Genomic DNA, 27,275 nt, shown 5'->3' with positions numbered 1-27,275 from the left:
TTGGTGTCCCATAACACCTATAAAACAATTTATACTTAACACAATCTTAGAGCCATCCACATTTCCACCACATTTAGGAAAAGAGGCCTACTTAGTTGTACAGAAGAAAAATATATAAGTATAAGTTATATAAGTATAAATTGTTAATATAAAAAATGGTAAAATAAAGTCTTCGTTGGTTACATTTACACCTCCTCGATTAGATGCCTCCTTTTAGTTATGCTTTAAGTTTAGACTGGGAGTCACTGTGGAGATATATTTAATAATACAGAATCTGTATGGGGAAATTTATTTAACAACATGGTTCAACTAATTTGTATTTACACTGTCACACTGCATTAATATGCAAGGATTAAAAATAAAAAAGAGGTAGATTCTTAAAACTGAGATATACACTTTAGGAATGCAGTTTGATAATTTGATAATTATTGTTATAGTTGCAAGTACAATCATCACTAGCATGTATTCAAATGACAGATATAGTGCAATTTTTGATACTTAATCCAGGTAATTGTGCCAATTAATTTTTTCTAGTGTCTGAACTTTATTTATGTAATTGAACTTGTTGGACATGGAGAGTTTAATTTGTTTCCCTTTATATATTTGTACATAAACAAAGAGGAAAAGAAAATACAAATATAAATATAGCCAATAAAATCCACCATAACTCTGCATACATGGTTTGTATATAGCATATGACACTGATTTATACCATACCCTGATCCCTTTTTCTTGTGAGTATAGCAATGTTCAAAGTGTACAGGCATCAGCATACTCTTGGGAGTGGAGAAATTTCTGCAAACAGATTGTAACATTTTTCTTCAATGCAACCTACTCTGCTTTTTACTTATTTGATTTTATATGGCCCCTCTCAGGATTACCCGAGAACAACATGAGAGCAGAGCTTATCCCATGCATTTCTAATAGAAATAGATTGTGTTTAAGATAAGTAGATGAAACCTTTCTGTAATTTCAAAATCTAGAACTCCAGAGATGCCATATGTCTACTGGACTCTTGTCTTAAGTCAATGCCAATGATTTGGACCTCACATACCCAGTTTTGAGAAATCATCAAATTTTCACAGGGCAAATATCATTTTAGTCGACTATCCTAATGATGTTTTTTGTGGAATTTGAGCCATACTGCCCATATATAGAGTGCAGAAATCTAATTTTCCATATAACCTACAAATGGCATTTACAGAAGGAGCTGCTTTGCTAACAGTAAGTTCTATGACATGCAATGTCCACTTACTGTAACTGACCATAACTGTCTATAATTTTTTAAGCCACATTCCCTACAGGTATGCTGACTTTTAAAGCAGATGTTTGTTTAGTTCTGTTCAAAAAAGAAGGAAAATAAAGCTAGTTTGTTTATTAACTGTAAAAATAGCAGAGAAGGACGAATCAATCCCAAACTTCAATAGCTTCAATAGGTGCACAATAAATATGCACTAATGAAAATGTTAATTGAGCTCCTGACATTTACTGTTTGAAACAGAAGAATTAAAGCCCAGATGGAGGTTGACACACTCCTATCAGTGAACAGGGGATGCAGCTTGCCAACATGTAATGACACTTCTGTTGCTGAAAATAAAACTTGAGGCTTAAGGGTGATGACTGATACAGAGTGGCACAGGAAAGGTTGCCCTGACATTGTTAGATAGGAGAATGGTTATACTGAACAAGATGGAAAAGAGGGCAGACAACTTGAATGATTATGGGCGAGATATCCTTGTATCTGGCTTGGTTTCTTTTCTTGTCCATGATACTTAGAGTTATATTGGCAAATGGAGCTTGGCCATTCAGCAAGGACTGACTCCCTTCCTTAGGGAACAATCCTAAGCAGTCATCTCAGAATTAAGACCCATTTTATTCCATGTGGCTTTCACTCAGGAAAATGTTCTCCCCTCCCCCACCACAGCATAACCAGTTCTTATACAACTGCCTTGAAAGTGTGTCAGTTATGGCATCTACACAATTGGTAAGGCCTGTTCAGCCAGATTTCGCTTGAAATCGCCCCCCTGGGAAGCTGTCGGCTATACAAATGGGGGTGAGGGTGGATATTGGGATTTATTCTGTCATCTTAGAATTTTGTGGGTTTATGTGGGGGTTTTAGATTTTTGTGTAAACCACCAAAAGCAAGCTAGACACAGGAGTGGTGGTCAACAAGTACAAATATGAATGAATGAATGAATGAATGAATGAATGAATGAATGAATGAATGAATGAATGCTTTGCACAGAATCTGGAGTGTCTTGGCATTTTACACTTGAACCAGGATCCTACAGATCTAACTCTCCTTCCTAGAGTGGTAGAAGCTGCTGGTCAAAGGTGAAAGCTAAAAGTATTTGCAGCTATAATATTTACAGCATATCTCACCATCCCCCTGACCTCACAAGTTAGGAAACACTAGAAAGCCTGATGCTATTGACTCAAATAAAACTCTCAGATCTGTTACCACTTCCCAGTATGGGTAACTGGGTAATCAAATGAGGAAGATCTTCTGGTCTTCTCTCTGCGCCACTAAACTACTGATCTATATGCTGCCTGATTTCAATTGTCTCATGCCTTGAATAAATCTTTGTTGGTCTTAAAGGTCCTTCTTCCTGTCCACTGACTGCCCATGTTGAATGTATACCCTTGGGCTTGAGCATCTGGCAGCACATAATGTACAGAGGCTCCTATGTTCATAAATATGCCAACTAGGTGGCATTTATTTGAAATTACAGAACATGCCCCATGTTCTATATGCAAATTATCCACAATGACAAACATTCAAGAAGCTTTTTGTACCTTGGACAGCTCCCACCAAGCTAAGCATTTGTGAGTTCTACAGAGGGTTGGATGAGTATGACCACCCTGATGAGACTGCCTACTGAGTGCAGGCAGCTGCAGGCATAAAAGGACTGTGATGGCTGTCAGATTAATTAGCAGGGCTGGGCACTGCTGGCATTTAGCAGTGTAAAAGGCTGTCATTAGAATCCTGTGATCTGCAAAAGACAGGTTTCATAGACAAACACAGAGGATCAATGCATGGGTGGTGAAGTGCTCTCTGGTTCCCTTTAATGTGCAGAACTGAGTAACAGCTGTTAACCTACTACTGAATGCACTTTTGCTACTTCCATGAAAGGCTAAAGGACTTAAATGGCCCAAGAGTTACATACCCACATGGAAAATAGCTGCCAGTTGCTCCAGGACAGCCTGCTATTCAAGAAACACTGTATTGGTACCAAATGGTTCCAGTGAAAACCTTGAATTAATCAGAGCTAAAGAGAGGGTCCATTATTCCATAGCAGCCCATGTTAGATTCAGCAGGGTATGAAATGGCATTGCTTCAAAGAAACCATCTCACAGTATACCACCTAAAGAGCTGACTGTGACAGTACTTTCTTTCCACGTTTTGTAACTCCACAGGAACAAAGGAAACAAGACTGATTGCTAGTTCCATCCACCATGCTGATTCTGATCATAGCCAAGTACAACTGGCAGTTCTAAGATGTCCTATTTCAATATATTAATATATACAATATTTATATACCAAAGCAGTGTGATGCAGTGGTAAAAAAAAGTAAATGCCATTTTGGGCTGGATCAATAGGGGCATCACATCAAAATCACAAGATGTCATAGTCCCATTGTATATGGCACTGGTCAGACCACACCTGGAGTACTGTGTGCAGTTCTGGAGGCCTCACTTCAAGAAGGGCATAGATAAAATTGAAAGGGTACAGAGGAGAGCAATGAGGATGATCTGGGGCCAAGGGACCAAGCCCTATGAAGATAGGTTGAGGGACTTGGGAATGTTCAGCCTGGAGAAAAAGAGGTTGAGAGGGGACATGATAATCCTCTTTAAGCATTTGAAAGGTTGTCACTTGGAGGAGGGCTGTTTCCGTTGGCTGCAGAGGAAAGGACACGCAGTAATGGGTTTAAACTACAAGTACAACGATATAGGCTAGATATCAGGGAAAAAAATTTCACAGTCAGAGTAGTTCAGCAGTGGAATAGGCTGCCTAAGGAGGTGGTGAGCTCCCCCTCACTGGCAGTCTTCAAGCAAAGGTTGGATACACACTTTTCTTGGATGCTTTAGGATGCTTAGGGCTGAGCCTGCGTTGAGCAGGGGGTTGGACTAGATGGCCTGTATTGCCCTTTCCAACTCTATGATTCTGTGATTCTGAAAATCCAAGCTTTTACCTTAGTAGAATTTCTGCTAACACATTGGTCTGAAGCAATAGAACCAAGTTTGAGTGAAGCAGCACCTTTAAGACCAACAAAGTTTAATTCTGGTTATAAAATCCTTGTTCTAGGATGAGGCTGAAATTGTGTGAACAGTTGAAAAGAGGCCCAGTATACCAAACTGGCATCCAGTAATTGTGAAGGATAGCTTCTAAAATGTACTGTGATGCTTAGGTGCATGGGCCAATGCAATTTTACAAGCAAGGGCTGTTGACAACAGAAACAGGGCAATATAGAACAGACAATAAGCTGGCAAATCTGCTGTGTCTAAACAGATGTAGCTCTCATTGTTCCTATTCACTCTACCCATAATTAATACGGCTGAATGCAACCCCATGTGACTGCTATATCATTCTATGGTCTGCATGACTCCATCTTTGTTACATGCTGGTGCTTAGCTGCCCTGAGTCTAGTGAGAGATCAGTGTTTGGCCACTTACAAGAGAACTTTTCACTCTCATGTTAGTAATCATTCGCTTCAAAGCCTAGGATGCCATGTGCAAGATGGCTGGCTCATCCAAGTGTTTGGGATAGCTTAATTAAAGATTACTTAATGGGATCACCAGTATTTGGGACAGAATATGCCTAGTTTTAGCTATACATAAAGTATCACATTTTGTCTACCTTTGCTCTGTGTATGTGTGCACATTCAAGGCCCAGGTGATAGATGCTTAGCCTGCATTCTCTGTACGTTTTGATGCTTTATTAAAAATCTTGTAAGCAAACCTGGATCTCTCATATTGCTTCCCTGGGATTTCTGTAAACCTTGGAGCTCCTGGCCTGGGCCCCTTATAATTGTACTAACCAGTCATAATGGAATTGCTATTGACAACTACTACAGTAGAAGAAATCTATTCCACTAGTTTTGTTCCTGCTTCACCATATGATTGTGTAATACCATACATGTGGTTGGATCCCACAGATGCTTCACTGTTGGAAGCAAATTTTCCCCACCTTCCTCCACCAGCCAACTGTTATTAACAAATTGTCAAAGGTTGGGGTACCTTTCCAGCCATACAGGTTGATGGCTTACAATGAGATCACTTTTTCTCACATCAGTGCAATATCCACAGTATTCATTAAAATGCAACATAGGCATATTAATATAATCATATATGAAACACAGTGTTACAACTCTATTATTATGGCTGCATTTTCATTCACACACAATTTCATCCTCATTTCCAGCCATACACAATATCATAGTTGTTTGGGTAGTCCTACGCGGGCACGAATCAGAACATCTGATTCGGTTGAGTAAAATATCTGTTAGAAGAATTGTACAAACTCTGGTTGCTGGAGACAAAATCTAGAGAATGTGATCACAGTGTGTATCCAAGGCACTCCATTTCTGCATTGAGAGACCACTTCCTTTGAGTGTTTTAGTTTGTATGTGATAACAAGGACACATGTGGAGTGCAATCTAGCAATGAAGTAAAACCTCTCTTAACTGGGGCCTTGTAGGGAGAACATGTGCACACCGTTTAATCTGCCAGAGCAAAATGATGTCTACATGCATCTACAAAAGTGACAGGATCAGAAATGAAGCAGTACTAGTAATGGAAGTTGCAAGGTGCTGGAAATCTGCATTAGTGGAATCACAGGTCTAAAATGCTTCAATGATACACCTTTTAACATTCTAGAAAATTATGCTGGCTGAACAAGCTAAACATGTTATGAGCAACTGATACTAAAACAGCTGATTAACCTGATACTTTACAAGAACCGTAGATGCATAGGAATGGACAAATTCTTTACCTGTGGCAATGATAAGTCCAGGAACAGTCTCTTTGCTTGAGATGCTAACTGAAGTATAAGGATTTTCTGAAATTTGTAAGTGCAAGTGCAAGGAACAGAAAGGCTGAAGGATTGAAAAGAAATAGAGGATAATTTCAATAAATACATTATGAATTCTCAGAGATTACTACCCTGCTGGTTTCATTTATATTTCCTGTTAACATGCAATGAAACCAGCCAAAAAACCCTAAGCCCTACTGCCGTTTTCTGTGCTCATAATGCTTCAAGGTAGGACATTTTGTCAGATATGATAACACTGTTTGGTAAGAAGACTCCTGAAATCAGTACCCACTGCTTTTAACCAGGGTGCCTCATCCCCAACCATGCTGTTAATTGGTCATAAAATGTATCCCTTCCTCTGCCCCAATGTAACTACTTTCTGTGTATATAGACACTGTCCAGAAAGGCAATCCATATGCAAAAGCTTATTTCCGAGCACAGATTGTCTTTGCTAGATCAGAGCTATAAAGTTAATATCTTGAGATACCAGCTATATGTAAAATGACAACTGTATTAGTACTTCCCACAAAAATTTGAAATGATCCTGAAATCCAGTAACAGCAGAATAGATATCACATTCATGAGTTCACTATCCATGCAGCAATTTTAGATATCAAAGGCATAGCAAAACACATGAGTGGCTACCTTACAAGGTTGGAATTAATCTATTTTAAAGGTTTGCTGAAATCTGAGCACTGCATCAACTTTTCAAGTGAACGTTTCACCTGAAATTAGCACACACAATATTTATATCTAATTTAGTCTGATGATATGAAATGTATTCCCTTTATATGAATGATATTCCATTCAAATTGTTTTTAAAAAAAGTAAAGGTATCCCCTGTGCATGTCTGACCCTTGGGGTGATGCCCTCTAGTGTTTTCATGGCAGACTCAATACGGGGTTGTTTGCCAGTGCCTTCCCCAGTCATTACCATTTCAAATTGTTTAATCAAACTGTTTATAGCCATGCAAAACCTTCTGAAATGGGAAAGGAACAAACAGCTAAATAAATAATTATGATCTCAAGACATCTTATTGTAGAATATTCCAATGTTCAGGACAATTATACAACCTGCATTGACATAATGGTCCTTTTTAGCTCAAAGACTACCTTAAGCCAGATATTGATTTAAGGTATTCACTGTTAGTCAAAAGAGAGAAAGAAGCAATCACTGCTAATTTGGGGGCTAACTATGTAGTCCAAATCTCAGTAAGGTATTCCATACGTCAATGAGGGTTTGCATTGGACTAGAGAGTAAAAGTACAGCTTGGAAATTTTCCATGACTGACCAGAAGACAGTGTATGGGGTCTCCTCTCAAATCAGAATCTGGAGCTTCCAGCAAACGCCAGTCTCTCCCTTTGTTGTAGGTGATGAAAGTCTTAATTTGATTCTCTACTTTCTTATTTGCTAGGAATATGCCTTTGATCCCTGCTACCTAGGAAAAATGACAAAAGATGAAAAACCACATCGGCTGAGTAGGAGAGAACAAGGAGAGAACAAGTCAGTAGCGAACAGCCAGCCTGCAACACATCTCAAAGACCTGCCGCTACTAATAAATAGTCAACAATATTGCTTAAAGCAGATAACCAAACTTGTAGGCAGCAAAAAAAAAAAAGATTTTCTCCCCCTTTTTAAGTCAGCTCCCTATCTCAAGTTTCTTTTGACCTCTTTATGTGGTGTAATCCAGAGGCACAGAAGGACTCAAAAACAGAGGAGTCCAAATAAACCTTTGAATCCATGTTTATTACTATGAACAGTTTCTCAAAAACTTTGAGGTGATGGCCACATTCTTCTAGTGCCCATGGCAAAGCCAGTCATTCATGGCTGATCAGATAACCTAACAACAAAATGTTTGCAAACCACAACAGATCTTTCAGAATTCATGGACAACCCTCTATGTTTTAGTTACTTTTAACAATGTTGGACTCAAAACTGTCTTCCTTGGCTTTATTGTGGAAAAAAATAAGATCTCATGAGAAAAATACAAAATAAAACTGAGGACTCATGCATAATCTTAATCAGCTATAAATTCATATGTAACTACTTGAGGCTCAAGTATGGTTCCATGTTCACCCTCTGCTCAGTGCAGGAGCAATATGCTCACACAGCACTTTCTCAAGGCTTGCTCTATTACTGTATGATTTCAAATTAATTTCAGAATAAACTTATAAAGAAAGATCCTTATGCAGATGTGGAAAGAAGTATTTTTTTAAACAGAAACAATGAATGCATACTCGTCATGAACCTTTTAGCAAAGGGACTCATTTCAATATTTGCCCTCCAGCCGACATGGAACTTAACTTGCTTCCTGTTATCCATCAAGGAGTCAGTGGGATTGTTTGGAGAAAATGAAAAACATCAAACAACTGATCACATCAAGATAAAGCACAGGGAGGCCACAGCACTGATCTTTCATCACCAGTATGTATCATTTTTATCAATCAATAAATACATCCGACCTAATCTTATATTAGAATGAGTTCATAAGTCTCATTGGTCCCTGAGTATATACTAGGCAAGGGAATGCATTTCTGTGGCAAGAAGTATTAGGTAATTCTTCTGATTAGGTGCGTGCTGTAAACTATAAGTCCAGGTATAGTGGACCCCCAAAATAGCAGTATTTCCCAATATCTTCCAATCCCAATATAGTACTGAAATTTGGTAAATATTTGGGAAAGCTCCCTAGACATTTAAAAGGTCTGAGATCAGTTTATATACCCACCAAACAGCTACACACATATGTTGACAAACAGCTGATCATGAAAAGTCTCTCCCCACCTCCCGACCCTGTGGATAAAAGTTGATCCTATAGAGAGCCTACAGGCTGGAAGTGAAGTCCCTTATGGATTGTCTTTCTGGACAGTGTTTCCCACCATTTGGAAGGCAACTAGTCAGGTTGTTCCTTCCCACTGAAACGGGGGGAAGAGAAAGGGAGAGTTTAAATGTCTGCTGGCCATTTAAACTTTATAACTGATTGGCAGGTATTTTTTCAGTGTTTTTTTTTACTGAATGCACATGTCTATAAATTTCTAGGTTTTTCCATCTCTGTCCTGCTGAAACATCCATCCAAGATGAGGAGGGGGGGGGAAAGAGAGAATGACCATAAAAGAAATAGACAGAAGTATCCTGCTCTGCTATGGAAAGTATGAATCCATATTTTATATACTAAACACTGAACTGACTGCTCCCAGTCCAGCTTCTGGTTCGATGCATATTCTACCAAAATGAAGTACTAATTAATCTCTCAATTTCCAAATAGTCCCCTGTAGTTGCTGGCTGTGAAGGGTGTGAGCAGTACTATTCTGCATTGATGTATTGCAATATCATCTCATCATGCCAGTACATAAAGGTCCCCATCCAGTGTGGTTTAAAACAGCAGGGAATGCTGGTAAACCTTCAGCACAACCCAATGGATTCCAGTATGTAGAAGTTCAAGTCCTCCACACAGAAATGTTTTCTTAGATAAAAGTTTGGGGAATGTCAAGTAACTTAAAACTAAGAACTGTTTTTTTCTGACTCTAGTTAGTCTCAAAATCCAGCAAAGACACGAATTTAGGGGCACGGGGAAGACATGTCTATGTCTGCTTTTAGGATTCCTTTTCCTGAAGACCATACCAGGTTGACTTATTCTACAGCACTGAGATATAATTTATACCACAATCATCTTGAAGAATTACTTATCAACTGCCTTTCCTCTTCTCTGGCAGAGAAATGGAAAAGCATCTCACAAAATGGTTAAAAAAAAGAATGTAATTTCAGATATAAAAAGTGTTTCTTACAAAGGCTTCTGACATTGCCCAAGTGAAGACAGAGACCTATTTTTTGAAATCCACGGGGGAGGTGAGTACAAAATATCCTATCAAAAAACAAATTGCTTCTTAAGAATCCAGTAAGAGGGCTTTAATCTCATCTCCAGAGGAATTCCTTTTTAGCAGCAGAACTCCTAAACTATTGCTTTTTCCTTTATTTTTTGCATAATAGTAACTTAACAGCTCAATTCTCTCCTTCATAATTCACATACATCACTAACTTATGCTCCTTTTCTCCCCTTAAAATTCTTTGGCCATTTCCCCTAAGCTAGAATCTCCACATTTGCTTTGTTAAGGTTTTATTGATGCTTGATGATAGTGATGTTTTATTGTTGGGTGTTTTTATGCTGTGAACCTCCCTGAGCCCATCGATGGGGAGGGCAGTATAAATTTAATAAATGCATTAGATGAAATAGAAACTTGAATCCTGATGACCAAGTAAGTCCCTCAAATCATTGGATATTTACATTTTGGTTGGATGTGAATACTGCCTTTTATAGATGACAATTCCTAGAGTTTGAGCAGAATCTGAAGTATCAACATGGCCAGTCTGAAGGCGAGATCCAGTTTCTTTTCTGATGTACTCATGGGAGCACATAGTAGTATTTATTCATATAACCTTTACAGCTCAAATTTCATGAGCATGATCTCAGACCACATTTATAGAATCAGGCCAACAAAAGTCCAACAACATTTCCCCCCATAGGTTCCATCAGAATCAGGCCACCTGCTACACCAGTGGTTCTCAGCCTTCCTAATGTTGCAACCATTTAATACAGTTCCTCATGTTGTGGTGACCTCCAACCCTAAAATTATGCAAGTGTTCTTTCACAGAAATTAAACCAAAACTGGCCAACAGCATTAAGATCCATTGTTCATGATTGTATATAAACTGTTTTTTCCCCAAGGTTTCCCAGTTCAGTTCTGCCTCTTGTCCCACCATGCCGATTTCATTCTTTTCCGCTGCTTCAGACAAATGCTCTATCTCTATCTACCCCGCAAGGCTGTTGTGTGGATGGCGCCCCCCCAGCCAAGCTACTTGCTCTGCCACGACCCCTGTGAAAGGGTTGCTCAACCCCCAAAGGGGTCTCGACCCCCCCCCCAGGTTGAGAACCACTGAGCTAAACAAAGAGATTACAGCAGTTTGGTTTTAAAAGTGCATGAAAATGCGACATAATTTAATTGCATTCACAAGATTGCCAACTCTTCACTTGAAAACTGTAGAAGGGAGAGACTTGAGGAAAGAGTCTCTTTATTTATATGTCCATTGCGTATATGGGTACCAGGCTAAATAACTCCAATTCACTTTTATAAACACATGCTACTGCGCTCCTGTTTTATTTTATACATGGTTTGAGAACACTTATTTCCCCCCACAGACTGCACTAGAGAGAGAGAGAGAAAGAGAGAGAGAGAGAGAGAGAGAGAGAGAGAGAGAGAGAGAGATTCCTTGAATTTCTGGTAGTGTTGGTGAGAAATAATCTTGCCTTATGCTCCACCAAGCTGAGAACAACCTACTGCCACCTCAGCTTAGACATCCCTTCACATTCTGATAAGCTTTCAGCGAATAGATCATTCATTAGTGGGACTGAGTTTGGAAAATAATATTAAGTTTAAAAAAAAAATTCATGTCCTTAAACATATCACCTTTATTTGCTCATTGCAGCAGTTTTTACTTGTAAGTTAATCTGTTCACTGAAAGAATAGTAGCTGATGGACAACAATACTTTTAATTACCTGGCACTCCTACTGGGAAGTGGTATTTATCCTTACAAGATGAGGGGTTGGTTGCCCCAAGCATACCTCATAAAGGTCAATAATGATATTCCCCTCTACTCCTTGGCTGCGTTTAATGTTCTCCAAGGCCAGGGTGAAGTAGATCCCGTGGGTGTCAGAGATGTAAAGGTTGTATGTGTCATTCTGATTCCATTCCTGAACGGCTGCAAACACCTGATTCTCATCAGTACTGATAATGTGCATGTCCTGTTAAGGAAGATAAAAGGCTTATTATCCCTTGATCTTTATATTTCTTTGCCCTTTGGGACACAAAGCAATTATAATGACTTATGCCACAGCTAGGGAAGGACCATGAGTTATAGGTGATGTTAAACAATTTTCCATTAGACCATGCCAATAAATTACCATATTCAGGGCTTTCCATATTTGTATGTTTTTTAATTTTAAAATGGCTGCAGGGTGGATGAGGGGGAAGAAGGACAGAGATTCCAGAGTCCTTGAAGGAGTTTCATCCTACTTCATTTTTTATTTATACATTTGCAAGTCAGTTTTATTGTTCTGGGAAGATTCACAGCCTCGGAGCCTAAAGGCCTCCCTCCCTCCAGAAGATACAGAAATCACAGCTGTTAAGCTAGCCTTGCTCACATGGCCAAGGCAGAGAGCCTGAGTTTTCAGTAAAAGAAAAGAATCTCCAATAATAAAAGTTTCCATTTATCCTGTTCCGATTCACAGTGGCTACCAAATGAAGCAAGCTGTCCTTGTACCAAAGCATTATCACAACAAGATATTCTCCTTCCCACACAGACAATGGTTCTGGATAAGGGAGGGATCATTCTCTTAGGTTTGGATAGGAAATGAGGTCAGAAACATTGAGCTGTTTGGCAAACAAATCAGCAAAAAGCCCTATTCAGAATGAGTCTTCACTTCCCTACACCCTTCACTTCCCTATGATGCCACTGGAAGCAGCTGGTCTGCCTGCTTATGTACCAGACATACAGATAGGTAGACCACAGGTGAGCTCTCTCCTTCCTAGTTGTTTCTTCTTCTATCACTTCTCTAGTGCTTTGGAAACTGTTTTAAGAGTAACTGAGGCGTACTTGGGGCACCATGGAATATCAAGATAACTGATATTTAAGAAAGAGGAATGGGAGAAGAGGAGAAGAGTAAGAAGACTCCCCATCTGCTTCAGATGGATAGAAGCAGAAAGAAAATGGGGGGGGGGGGTAGAGGACAAGAGAGTTGACATACACAAGAAGGAAACTGGAGGTTGTAGTGTGCTAAATGTAATGATTTATGAGCAGGTAATTTATATTGTAAGCTCAAGGAACATGCCTTTTAACAGCACAGAAACTGGGACACAATGTTATGACAACATTCTTACCTGTGCCAACTATCATACTCTTCAGTGCAAGAAAGTACATGGCATTTACAAGACTAAAGAGAAAATGGTATACATCAAAGATGAAAAGCAACTGGCCCAACCTGTGAGCTTCCAAGCCATGCACAGTTCAATTAGACACTCATAAGAGTGCAACAGGGGATTGATAAACCTTCTAATTTTGCTGAGGAAAAAAAAACTTAGCATAATAGTTATGGAGTCCCTGCTCAGCCCGCAATCTGTGTGTGTTTACAGTGCTGTCAACTCATGGGCCCATTATGCACGGCCGCCAAAACGGTGATTTCGGGTCACATAGAAAATGCGGAGGGGGAAAGACGCGAAGCAAACCGGTTATGCACAGGACAGGGTGTAACGGCGGCAAAATCTGGAGCGGCGGGCGTCGAGGCATCGATGCGGAGCCAAGGGGAAGCGAGGCGAGCGCGCCACTGTGTCAGCAAGCGGGCGCCATGTTGGAGGTGGACGCCAGGAAGGGTGGCTGCAGCCTGCGCAGGCGCAGCCCTGCTGGGTCTGATGGGCATGGAGGTGGAGGGAGCAAGCACTGAGCAATTGGAGGGGGAGGGAGCAAGCGACTCCACTGCTGCCAGACCCTCCTCAGCGCCAACGTGAGCTGCCGCCACAGATGCCGCCGTCCTGAAGCTGGACTTTGGGGGGGTTTCTGGTGTCCGCGTGTTCCTGTCCCCTTGGTTTGCTCCCGATTTGCCCCTCCCCTTGTTTGCTGCCCCGTTTCCTCTGTCCCCTAGTTCGTCTCCTTTAATACTGTTTACCCCTCACGTTTTGAGTTTGTCTTGCTGTTCACACTTGTTTGTATTACTGTTTTGCACTGTTTTATACTGTTTTACTGTTTTAAAAAGTTTGTCTGTTTGCATACACCCCCTCGCCTGTGCTGTTGTTTGTGGTTGGGGGAGGGTTCGGGGATTGGTGGGTGATTGGTGCGGTGGCCTCTGTGCCATCCCTAGATAGGGACATGCTGCCCTCTGTTACCCGCCAGACCTCTGCACCCCGGCCCGCTGCCTGCAGTGCTCCCCTGATTGCCCTCCCCTTTGGGCTCCCCAGCCGCCTTTCTGTACCGTTCCCTTTGGTGCCCTCCTGCCTGCCGCGGCATTCCAGCAGCCACTTCGATTGTGGCTCTGGCGCTCAACCCGGAACTCCCTGGTTATGCATGCGGCGCCTTTGGCGCCGCTTCTGATTGGGCCCTGATCGTCAGGGAAGCTGCGGTTTCTTCTGCGTTTTGCTAACGTGACTTTTTCGGCAGTGTGGATCGAATCTGCAGCCAGTTGCAGCCGGCACCATGCATTATCGGTGATTTTAGTCACCGCCATTCCACGCCGAATGCGTACTATTCCCCCCGTGCATAATGGGTCATGGTGACCCTAGGGAGGGGTTTTCAAGGCAAGTGAGAAGCAGAGGTGGCTTGCCATTGTCTTCCTCTGCTGAGTCTTCCTTAGCTTCTACCATCTGACAAGATGAGCCATTCCCTCCCTCAACCATGACTGGAAAGCTGCATTTTCTTAGTAGTTCACAAGGTTTTTAACAACAGGAACATAATAATCATATAAATAGAATTCTCAGATACTCAGATACAATCACTGTAAAAGTTATGGGACAAACGAAAGACATCCCTATAATGGAAGCGTTATGTTCCACCTCTCCCTAAGAATGACCAATGGGAGTTGACTGAATGTTGATCAGAAGAACAGTGGAAAAAGCTGTTAATGCAATTGAGCAGGAGTCAAACTAGCTGAGAAGTATGTGGAGGAAGAGTGCACTGACTGGCAAAGGGTCAGCTTGTAACAAATCATTCCAAATGCCTAAATAAGAACATAAGAAGAGTCATGCTGGATCATATCCATAATCCGTCTAGTCCACATGCCATCGCACACAGAGGCCAACCAGTTCCTGGATGGTCATCCACAGGGCACAGAAGCCAAGGCTTTACCCTGATGTTGCCTCTTGGCTCTGGGATTCAGAGGATTAGTGCCTTTGAATATGGAGGTTTCCCTCAGTCACCAAGGCTAGTAGCCATTGATAGACTTATTCCCCTTGAAGCTATCTTATCCCCTTTCAAAATCATCCATTCATGTGGCCATCACCACCTCTGGCAGTAAATTCCACATTTTAATAATTCCTTTTGTATGTCCTGAACATACAGCATATCAGCTTCATTAGATCTTCTCTACTATTTTGGGAGTGGGAGCAATATTTCTTTGTTAACTCGCTTCAACCCATGCATAAGCCTCTATCCCCTAGTTGCTGCTTTTCTAAACTGAAAAGTCCCAAACCTTTCAGCCTTTCCTCATAAGGAAGGTGCTTTAACCCCTTCAGCATCTTGAATCCTCTCCTTTGTACTTTCTCCCGTTCTGCAATGCCCTTTTGGAGATACGATGACCGGATCAGTGTACAGTATTCCAAATGAGGCCGCACTATAGCTCGATAGAAGGGCACCACAATATTGGCCATTTTAGTCTTAATCTCTTTCCTAACAATCCCTCACATAGAGTTTGTTTTCATTTCTGCAGCATATTGAGTTGACAAATAAAAAAATGGTTCGAAAGTTCAACTGAAAAGAAACTTTTTAACCTCTGCCTGATTCATTCCAATGCTATGTGCGAACCATAAATAAAAGCTGATTTTTGTTTGTTTAACCCTTTCCTCCCCTTAAATTCGTTGGCCATTTCCACTAAGATAGAACCTCCACATTTGCCTTGATGCTTTAATTGATGCTTCATGAGAATGATGTTTTTTTGCTGTTTGTCTTTATGCTGTGAACCACCCTGAGCCCATCCATGGAAAGGGCAGGATACAAACTTAATGAATAAATACATTAGATGAAAGTGAAAGCTTGAATCCTGATAATCAAGAAACTCCTTCAGATCACTGGATTGGATTGAGTGTGAATATGGCCTCAGCAAAAGAAACACACATGCACATACACTCACACAAGCTAAAATGGTCACCCATATATAAAAATATATTAGGATATTAATAAATGGTGGCAGTGTTTGAATAAAGTAATAGTTGAGTTCCCAGCCCCATTAATTCTGTGCACTGTCTGAGTGAGGGATGATTATTAAAAAGGACAGGGATAACCAGTCTGGTGATTTCTCTGTGAGTGAGAGAGAGAGGACCTCATATGGAAAATGCTCATGACTCTCCCAATATTTTAAAATAAGGAAATTTGTTGACAAACTGTGACTGCCTGACCTACCTGTAACCTGTATGATAGAAGATGTAAAGGATGGGAGAGACTCTGAGTGAGCGAAAATGGGTGACATACTCCATCTTCATATAATCCTGCCCCCAGCTGAGATCATAACTAAGGGCTCTATCTCCTGGCTTACCTACCTACAAAACTTCAATGAGTATATGTCAGAGAGAGAACATCACCCCTATTCAATGTTATTTCTGCATCAATAAACTATCACTATTCATTATGAATGAACTATAATGTACATATAAATATTGTATACATTATATAATAAAAACATTCAATTTATGTACTTAACAGAGCCAAATCTATAAAATCAACATCACAAATCAAAGAACTAAAACCAACAACAAAATATAAATGAAGACAAAAAGAAATGGGAAACATTTGTTGCTCCCAAGTTTTTAAATTGAATTAAACTTTAATTAAATTTAGATGTGATCTCCCTTTTGTGATCTACTTGACAGAGACCGTTTATGCACTGGGCACTTTACTGCCCCAGCTCTCGTGCAGGAACACAAATAGGGGGCAGATGAGGTGCACTGGGCCAAATGCTCCCTTGTGTGGGTGCAGGAAGAGGTGGGGCCACCTGCCACGACTAAAACTCCAGCCTGCAACCCAGCATGAAACCTCCAGTGCATAAACGGTCAGACTGATCACATCTAACTTTTAAAATAAAACAACAAATAAATAACTTGAGACTGCATATAAAGAGATACATTTACCTTTGGCAGTGAGTATTTAGGTAATTTTATCTGAGTGAAGGGCTCCCTTTTGTAGGACACATAATAATTTGCTCTTCCACCAGAAGTCACCTGTAGGAATACCCAAAATATGAATACCTATTCAGCAACAATGAATAACTATTTGACAACATATGTCATTCCCTGGCAAGTTGGGAGGCTTTTTGTTTCAGAATAACAATCCAATATCATTGTTCAAAGAAGGCTTGAATTCTCAATTAGATGATATATTTTCTATTTTGAAATTAAAGAAAATATAGGCTCATTTATAACAAATCCAATTGGCTTCAAGAAAGCAACCCCTTTTCTTAAAGGTGTTTCTAGATAGATTGCTTTATAATTTGTTCTAACAATTTCCTGAGTATTGAATCCAGGCTAACCTGAGGAAGTATAGTCTCATTAGTCTGACTTCAATACCTGGAAAACTGTTAGAACAAATTATAAAGCAATCAATTTGTAACCACTTCTTGGAAATTGCTAGCAGCCAACATGTATTTCTTAAGAACAAGACATGCCAAAGCAATACCATTTGTCCTTTCAAGAGTAACCAGTTCACAGGACAAGGAAAACACACTTGTCCAACTCCTTGCTTGGCATTTTCAGGCTAATTATCAGTTTCAAAGAGGGAAGAACATTTCATAGTGATGCTCTTTTTGTTCCATTAGGATTCTATATTGGCATTAATGAAAAGGATAAAACAACAGAGACTAATCACATTACATGTTCAGATGATACACATTTCAGGCTATCACCAAGATATTTATGGATACAATTAGGATTCAATCAAAATATCTTAATAAACTGAAGGACAGTTCCTGAAAACACTAACATGGACATCAGTCAAAGTTAATGCAAATAGGAAAAAGGTATAAACTAGCACTAAGCTAAGATCCTCCAAAATGATCACCAAGTCATCCTTCATAAATATGTGGAAAACCTGTAATGCTACAGGAAAAAGAAATACATATGACATGCGTTATTAGTTAGTAGAAATAAAATACATGTTGTAAATCAGGAGACACAAAGAAATGGAATTAAGGAAGCCAGATAATCAAGATAACTGAATATTATAAAGAACACAATACAAATAACTGAAAGTATATTTTACTTATGGTACGCTATGCATTAGTAGATGGATTTGATGTTGAAGAGAACTTCACAACCACATATCAGAATATTACGGAGCTATCCAAATAATGCATTTATAAGTTATAAAAAGTGACTTGAAATTGAGATGTTAGTGAACATCAAGTAAAGAATTAATGAAGAAGTTACTGAAACATGGTTATAATTTGTGAAACAAAGCATTTCTGAAATAGCACAATTATGGGCAAGGATTGCATTGCATCATACAAAGTAAATGCTTCCTTTTAAATCTGTTTTCCAGAAATGGGCAAAAGCATTCCTGCTGTTCTGCTACAAAACAAAATACATAACAGAACACAAAACAAGGCCAAAGAACGCATGTAAATGTCTGTCAAATGAAACTAAGCGAGTGCAGTGAATAAAACTAGTAGAATATTTTCTTAACAAGGCAATAAACAATATTTTAAAATCTAAAAGCAGTTGCACATTCTAGAGAAGAGAAATTGTAAGGAATTCTTGGGTTACAATGCTTAATAAAAATGACATTTTGCTTTATTATTACACAAAGGTAAAAGGTAAAGGTATCCCCTGTGCAAGCACTGGGTCACAGAAGTACTCCCAGGGATTCAACAAGATTTTCTAAAGTTGATTAAATGATTCCCTAATATAATATTATTTTATATCACACTCAGTTGTCAATAATGTGTAATAGCTCTTACTGAATTTACACTACAAACTTTTAAACCTTATACATACCAGGAAACCATAAGTAAGCCACTTGTTTAATTAGTTTGATTATTTAATCCCTTTTTTCTGCCGCTCTGTAGACTCAAAGCAGCTAACTGAATAGAAAAATGCACAGCAAAATCTAATTTAAATAAAGTCACACAATCCAACAGTCCCCCAGTGTACTCTAAGGTAAAGATATCCCCTGTGCAAGCACTGGGTCATGTCTGACCCTTGGGGTGACACCCTCGAGCGTTTTCATGGCAGACTCAATACGGGGTGGTTTGCCAGTGCCTTCCACAGTCATTACCGTTTACCACCAGCAAGCTGGGTACTCATTTTACTGACCTCGGAAGGATGGAAGGCTGAGTCAACCTTGAGCCAGCTGCTGGGATTGAACTCCCAGCCTCATGGGCAGAGCTTTCAGACTGCATGTCTGCTGCCTAACCACTCTGCGCCACAAGAGGCTCTTATTATTGCATAGTAAAAATAATAAAGAGACTCCTGTTGACCTGTCAGTACATATCATCACTATTCACCCCAAAGATAAGGGGGGAAGAGAAAAGGTGTTGCTTTGAAGAAAACAATGCTTAGTTTCCTTGCATTATTTATTGGGGGTGGAGATCAGTGGGAGAGTCTGCCAGTTCTCTTTATAATATAACTTGGTCCCTATTATTGTTAAATAAGCTTTCATACACATGTTATGCCATCATTCAGCAGACTTTTGGCAATGGTATAGTATAGTCCTAGTATTTGCAAAGTTAGTACTAGGTGGAATTTACAGGTGTTAATATACTACCTTTTCAAAAAGTGTGCAAAACTGGATCTTGGATGTCATGTATTACAAAAATGGTTCCCTTAAGGTAATGTGATGAATCTTATATTTAAGGTAAATCACTTAATTCAGACATTTTATCCCTCAGCTATAATATAACATGAGAGAAGACACCACAGCTCACTGGTGCAAGCAGGATGGATTGTTGATCTAATGTTTCTTAACACATTCTTCATTTATCAAAACAGAAAAATCTGCAAACATTGATGGAAGGTTAATATTCATTTTATATATCTATATACAGATATACATATTCACAAATTAGTTCTATGAAAAGTTAGCTAAATACAGCTATATTTGAGCAGAATATTTAAATCTTAAACTTTTCAAAAAAGAACCTACAAAATATATAATGTGACATCTATGATTTTGGCAAAATTTAAAACAGCCAAAATGGAAGTTATAAGTACATACAGGACTAGTAAAGCAGTATGGCAAATAATGTAATAGCCCCACATTATTAGGTCCCTATTATTAATTTATTTGGTGCAGAACGCGTCATCTGGAGTTTCTTGCCCACTTCCTTTGAAAGATAGATTCAAGTGGTTTTCATTTTGTAAAAGTAGGCAGAAACATAACATACAGAGATTGTTAACCTCCTTGAAAATTGCTACAGAAGTTTCATCTGAGGATGACCTTACCGTTTAGTCTAAGATTTTGACACTGAATTTTCAGCATAAAATACTAATTAATAGCTTTTAATGCTTCTTATTATTTCTGTCTGCAAGCCATCTCAGGCAGGCTCCTGGAGAGGCAGCATAAAAATGCTATAAATAAATAATTAATCTCAGCAATAATTTTCATTATTTCCTCTTGGTCATGGCCATTCCTGAGATAATTTGATTTCATATTTGTTGCTGGTCCTACAGCACCTTGGGAATATGTGTGTGTTTAAAACCACCAATCCTATTATGAAAATTCTGGGACTGTTAAAATTTCAATTCAGTAATGCTTGCTTTGGCAGGCATGAAGGGTTTGAGAAGATACAATGCTTTACATTCTGCTTTATTATATGAAACACTTACTGGCTTTTTAGATTTCCAATAAAATATTTTAAAAACCTCTTCTCAGATACGTTTTCTTTTTTCTTCCTTTGAAATTGATGCTACAGCATCAATAATACCCCCAGCAATCATATCATCTCTAGATGGTGGCACATTTCTATAGAGAATCTGTCATTCAAAAGCACCACTAAGACTGGTCATAATGCACAGCTATCTCATATCTTGATCTGCAGCAGACAAGGCTGTGCCTTTGACAGAGAATGAGAAAGGGAAGCCTGTTATTCAATGTAGTAGGAAATTTTCAGAATATGATTCTACTATGAAGTTTTCTCATTAATTTTATAGATTTCTACATTAATTTCTAGACTTGTCCCTATTTTGGATGTGTAATAAAGACCCATTATGCACGGGGGTTTTAGCGCACATTCGGGGTGGAATGGCGGCGACTAAAATCACCGATAACGCACGGAGCCGGCTGCAACCGGCCGCAGCTTCGGTGCATGCCGCCGAAAAAGCCGCGTCAGTGAAACGCGGAAGAAAGCGCAGCTTCCGGGTGACCGGGGCGCAACCAGAAGCGGCGCCCGGATCGGCGCGTGCATAATCGGTTACTCTGGGTTTTGCCGCCGTCGCGCCCCGCCCCGTACATAACCGGTATGCGTCGCGTCTTCCCCCTCCGCGTTTTCCATGTGACCCGAAATCGCCGTTTCGGCGGCCGTGCATAATGGGCCATTGTGAGGTAATTTACTTTGAAATAAGAACTGGATATGAAAAAAGGAAGGCAAGCTAAGTCTCAGTGCACCATCCTTTGATTCTTAACATGGGCCAAAGATATTTTAACTAACTCAGCCCTTTTTGAACTTTTCCTCTGCTGCAAAAAGAAAACATGGCTGAGACTTACCTTGGATGCTTGTTGACGCCCGCAAAGGGCTGGCTGAAGGGGATGTGACTGCTCCAATGGCCTGCCACAGTGTGCACGGTGTGCCACAGCGTGCACTGTGTGCGTGCAGCTCGTATATCGTCGGGGCGAGGCAGGACCTGTGGCGACTATAAAGGCACCACGTGTGCAGGTCCCAGACCTCTTTGCCCAGGATGCCGTGGAATGGAGCTTCTCTCCCACCCACTCTGTGTATAAGGTGTGTGTTTCATGGTTAATAATCTGCAACAGTGTATAAGGTGAATGTTTCATGGTTAATAATTTGTCACAGCTGCGGGATTGCATGGGATGGAGCCTGTTGGCAGGGATCAGACTACCTGGGGTTCGGGGCCTTGCCATGAAGTGACACGTATGCTAGTGCGGCTGACCCTGCTGGGCACCATGGGCTTGTTTGCCAGATGGCCTGGAGGTAGCCAAATTAGGTGGATGCCTGTTGGCTTCCCCACATATGTTGCTTCCCATTGGGTGGACTTCAGTGGGCAAGGGGATCTGCCGGCTGGGAATGGTAAGGACCCCCAGGGTGCCTCTGGAGTCTGTGGTTTTCAGTGCAGTCCGCTGACTGCTAGGTCAGGCTCCCTCTCCCATATTGTGCCAATCCTCCAGTGGGGAGGTAATAAAGCTGTGGACTTGTTTATACCCAACATTCCAGCCAAAAATACCCCCCTGTAAGTCAGTTTTGCTGTTTGACATCCAGAAGTTAGTACAATCAGAAAGTCTGGGTTAGTAAACAATAATTTGCTGGGGTGATGGGATGTAATGTGAAAGGAGGAAGGGGAGAAAAGGAATCTCTCCTGAAACACATTATGAAATTTCACTGTCCCTTCTTTTTGTAATCCTTGGTGGGAGGGGAGGAAAAATACCTCTCATCACAGAGTTTGGATAATGTATTTTTCAAAGTCAAGCCAAGACTGATTCTGTATGGTGGTGGCCCCACTTGACTGTCACTGGAGTGTTGCAGTGGAGCACCATGCTGTGCCGTTTCCTGTGTCCCCACAGGGGATGCTGTTTGGCTGCAGACCAGGTCCACCCTGGATTACTGTCTCCTTACAGAGGCAGCCAGTATAGTTCTACCACACAGGGAGGTGGCAGGTTTTATAAAAAAAATGCACAAAGTTAGGATCGCAATCCCACTTCCATGCAAATAAAAAAAATGCCCCATTCAATCCCACAGTGCCACAAATTGCTGTGGGGCAATTTGGGCATTTTCTATCCCCTCTGGGCTGTCATAGGAGGGACAGGCCCCACTGGCCCTGCAGCACACTGGGGAATGTGGATATTTCCATGTTCCCATGCCACGGGGCAATGGACCACCCATCGCAAAGTGGGGCATTTTCTATCCCCTCTGGGCTGTCATAGGAGGGACAGGCCCCACTGGCCCTGCAGCACACTGGGGAATGTGGATATTTCCATGTTCCCATGCCACGGGGCAATGGACCACCCATCGCATTGTCAGGCCCAGGGCGGGTCTGGGCTGGTGCCAACGTCATGTGGCCACTGGGATTAGCCCCACTGTTATATGGGTGCCAGACTGGTTTTTTCCACCCATTCAGAATCAGTACCAGATACGTTATCCCCTTTAAGCTTTGGGTATAATGAAAGGGTGGAGGGATAGGGTCTAAAGGCTTGCAGGGAAGGGGTGAGTGCCTAAAAATGGAAGCAATCTTACCCATGAATCCCTCATTGTTAAGACTAAGCATCCTAAAGTTCCTTCAAATGTCAAGGTCCCAAACAGCCAGAGTTATACAAAGACCCAATGGTGTGACAAAAAAGAGAATCATGATCAGACCTGTGTGCTATTAAAATGAGCCTCTGTTCAGGCTGTGTTTGGTGACTCAACCACAAAGAAATGATGGCTAACTTTGGTATTAAATAGGTTGTCTGAGCTGGCATTTTCAACTCAGTTTCCCACCCCTTCTTTGACTCTCCCTATAACACTATGAAAGACGGTGCCTCAGGATTGTGGTTTGGTGGGGAGGAGGGACTCCTGTTTCCCCCACACTGTTTTTAAGAACCCAAATTTCCCAGGGAAGACAGAACCCCCCTCACTCCAGACTTCAGTCATAAGAAGAATCAGGTCCAAGTTTCATTGTTAAACAAGAATAATTCTGAGGTTAAATGACTGTGGCATCCCTGAGCTGCCCCCAAAGATGCTGTGCCATCTTATTTCAGGTAGGTAGCAATATTTGAGTCTAGTAGCACCCTGAAGTTCAACAAGTTTTCCAGGGTATAAGTTTTCAAGAGTAGCCTTACATAAGATACAAGTAGAAATGAAGATCCTTAGCTCTTACAATTAGGAAATAAGGCCTCGGGGATCTCCATTCCCACTTAGTGGATCATGGCAGGTAACAACACTTGCGTGCAGTAACCCTGAAAACAATTATAAAACCCCCATTAAAAACTTTTATAACCCATCACAGAGAGTGACAATTCTCCCCTCTCCCCTGCTCACAGACTTTGCACCAATGCCTCAGGGGGAGCACACCCTGGGTGGACTGATTACCTGGTGAGTTCAGGGAGGGTCCCAGATCTTCCCCGCCCTGACTTCAGTCTAAGACAACTTTGGTAGTTGTGCCTCAAGAGAATTTGACAGTCCCAAAGGTATCCATTGTGCTCCATGTCAGAGTGGGGATTTGCAACCAGGTTTGTCAGTTATTGTTCACCAGTCTTACTACTGTATAGAGTGGTTTCACATCTGACTGTTCACTGACCAAGTTCACTAACAAGAATAACAAACTGCTATGGGAAAAATCTTCAAGGAGAATAAAATAATGGATTGATTCAGCTGGGTGTTCAATAGGCTATACCTCCACTGAGGAAGTGACAGGAAACCAATGTGGTGCTTACCTCAGCAAGGATATAGCCTTTCTATCATTTAAACCTACAGTAATAAAAATCTCAAGTAATTATCAAATCTTCATTACCATTTGTGAAGCTCTCTGGACAGGAGTACAGGAAGTCCTTTTAATTTATTTTGATGAACTTTTCCTATAAGCAAACTTACCCAGACTGAATCTCAGAGATTATTACAGCTTTTGTTTCCTCTGACACCACCTTTAATTTCATATTTGATGAATGTCATCCAATTATTTCCCCTGCACTCATCCATCATGCTTAGTCCAGAATTAGCTGGGTTTGTCTTTTTTTTTTATCTTTTGTTTAACGACTGGCTCGTTAATCTGGCTTTTTTTTTTTGGCTTTCCATTTTATGAGTTTAATTGGGAAGCTAGCCAATGGAAATGATTCCTTTGAACAAATGTGTTTGTCATTAAACACATCTGTCTTCCCTGCCTGTGTTCTGCCTTCCCTTTTCCAACTCTGGTCCGCCTCCTTGCATTATTTCACATTTGCTGATTTTTGGATGAGTTCCTGTGTAATAAATCATTCAATAAAGTGGATAATAATATTAATTTCTCATGTAAAATAACCTAATCTGCATTTAGAATAATGGTGTACTTTCAGAAGGGTGAGGCACATCCCAAAATAATACTGGGTGTTAAGTAGGAATCCAAGAGTGTTAAAACATGTGAGTGGAACTTGGGAAACTGAGATGTATAGTTTGCACAATTTTACTGTGAATCAAGGCAAATGACAAAAGTTTGAAATAATACCAATCTTTTCAGTGATGGTCACAAATGGTATCACCTTCCAGAATTAGCATTCTGCCACATTCTTAAGGGGAAGCTAAGTCTATCTTCTGGTTACTGGCAAAAGAGATTTCAGGAAACAGAGATGGGAAAGAAACTGCTATCTAATGTAGTAGAAAGCTTCAGCTAGTCAACATTCGATAGAACTGAGATAGGCCATTGGTGTAAACCAACAGTGTAAACTTATTCTTTTTTTGCATTCTAGCATAGCTCTAAAAGGTTATGGTTAGCTTATAATTTCCTGTGATAGCATGGATGACGTATCAGTATAGCAGGGATGCATAATGTGATGAACATACTGCCCTTGAAAGGTAAAACTGAGAGCCAATTTGGTGTAGTGGTTAGGAGTGCGGACTTCTAATCTGGCATCCCAGGTTCGAGTCTGTACTCCCCCACATGCAACCAGCTGGGTGACCTTGGGCTCACCACGGCACTGATAAAATTGTTCTGACCGAGCAGTGATATCAGGGCTCTCTCAGCCTCACCCACCCCACAGGGTGTCTGTTGTGCGGAGAGTAAGGAAGGCGACTGTAAGCCGCTTTGAGCCTCCCTCGGGTAGGGAAAAGCAGCGTATAAGAACCAACTCTTCTTCTTCTTCTTCTTCTAAAACCACCAAGCACCAGTTTAGTAACTGAGCCTATAGAAAAATACTTCAGCATCCAATCCAATTTTAGGGCAACTGAATATTGAAGGAAAGAATAGCAGCAGACACTCTCAGGTCTGCCTCAATAAGAAAGCAAATGGTTTCTAGAGTGGCTTCACCTGATAGCATGGCAGAGAGGTTAACTCTACCTCTGGGCGCAGACCGGGTGTCCTGGTGTAGCTTTAGTATGCCTCTTGGGATCTTGTGTGTGAGAGAAGATCTGCCCTGGTGATTAGACAGTAAGAGCCAATAACTTAAAGACTTTTAAGGAAAGGTCCTGAGGGATAATGTAGCAACCACTCTGTGGCAATTCAGAACCTAAAGTCTATACTTTCATATGCTGAATTGAATATAACATCAATCCTAAAGCTGTATCCAGTAACTAAGTTAAAGTGCCTCAGCCAGACTTTTCCTCTGACTGCTTTTGGAAAGCCTGTGCTGCTGAAGTGATCTTTTAATTCTCAGTACATAAATAAACCATCTTTGTTATTTTTAAGCAACTCTTGCCTCAGTGATCACAGTCTTCCATGTGCTCACCACAAAACTTACCTCACAGCAGCAAACCCCAAAGCCTTTATACCTGCTACCACAACTATATATTATATCTGAGTGCAAGAGCTGTGGGATGGTTTTATATTTAAAATACAAACCTGATCAACCAAAATATTAGGAAGCTATCCATGTTCCCTCAGTTAGAAAAATGTTTATCACACATACTGTTCTGCTAATACACATAGGACCCAGGCATGATCAAGAAATCCCATGAAACTGGATTTCATAATTCCTTCTCCTCCCAACTGCTCATTTGACTGAAATCTAACCCATGGAGCATCTAATATGAGGATGTTCAATGAAGGGGGTGCCATTTTTTCCAATACCACTCCCCCAGTGTCTACCATAGGTACAAGCTTACACAATTTTGTGCTGTAGGGATCATGGGAAAAGTACCTTATGGGAAAGTACCCAAGAAGGTCACCTAGCAGGCTTCCATGGCAGAGTGGTGAGTCAAACCTGGGTCTCCTAGATTCAAGTCTAGCACTCCACATCATGCTGGTTTTCTGCCATAGTACTTGCCATAGAGTCGGAACCAGACCTAGCCACAGATGAGTCAGTGAATTATTACCTGCTTAAAAGTACACTGATGAGCCTCTTGTGGCACAGAGCAGTAAGGCAGCAGACATGCAGCCTGTAAGCTCTGCCCATGAGGCTGGGAGTTTAATCCCAAAGGCCGGCTCAAGGTTGACTCAGCCTTCCATCCTTCCGAGGTCGGTAAAATGAGAACCCAGCTTGCTGGGGGTAAACGGTAATGACTGGGGAAGGCACTGGCAAACCACCCCGTATTGAGTCTGCCATGAAAACGCTAGAGGGCATTACCCCAAGGGTCTGACATGACCCAGTGCTTGCACAGGGGATATGTTTATCTTAGAGTACACTGGGGGACTGTTGGATTGTGTGTCTTTATTTAAATTAGATTTT

At 40.9% G+C, this 27,275-nt stretch overlaps 1 protein-coding gene across 4 annotated transcripts in view; it reads right to left on the bottom strand.

Moving 5' to 3' along the window:
• SORCS3 (sortilin related VPS10 domain containing receptor 3) overlaps positions 1-27,275 on the bottom strand; it is a 563,192-nt gene that overhangs the window by 120,753 nt on the left and 415,164 nt on the right. For all 4 annotated transcript variants that reach the window (XR_013233573.1, XM_077349660.1, XM_077349662.1 and 1 more), the window contains exons 8-11: positions 16,910-16,999; positions 11,647-11,826; positions 7,323-7,469; positions 5,993-6,095 (exon numbers count right to left, since the gene is read on the bottom strand). Coding sequence is in view for 3 of the 4 variants with exons in the window: in XM_077349660.1 (XP_077205775.1) it covers positions 5,993-6,095; positions 7,323-7,469; positions 11,647-11,826; positions 16,910-16,999 (520 nt within the window). In the remaining variant the exon portion in view is untranslated. The remainder of the gene's footprint in view (positions 1-5,992; positions 6,096-7,322; positions 7,470-11,646; positions 11,827-16,909; positions 17,000-27,275) is intronic.

Source organism: Paroedura picta, chromosome 8, assembly GCF_049243985.1.
Source record: "Paroedura picta isolate Pp20150507F chromosome 8, Ppicta_v3.0, whole genome shotgun sequence".
NCBI lineage: Eukaryota > Metazoa > Chordata > Lepidosauria > Squamata > Gekkonidae > Paroedura > Paroedura picta.
The sequence above is the reverse complement of the archived record's forward strand: the minus strand, read 5'-3'. Positions and strand labels throughout refer to the sequence as shown.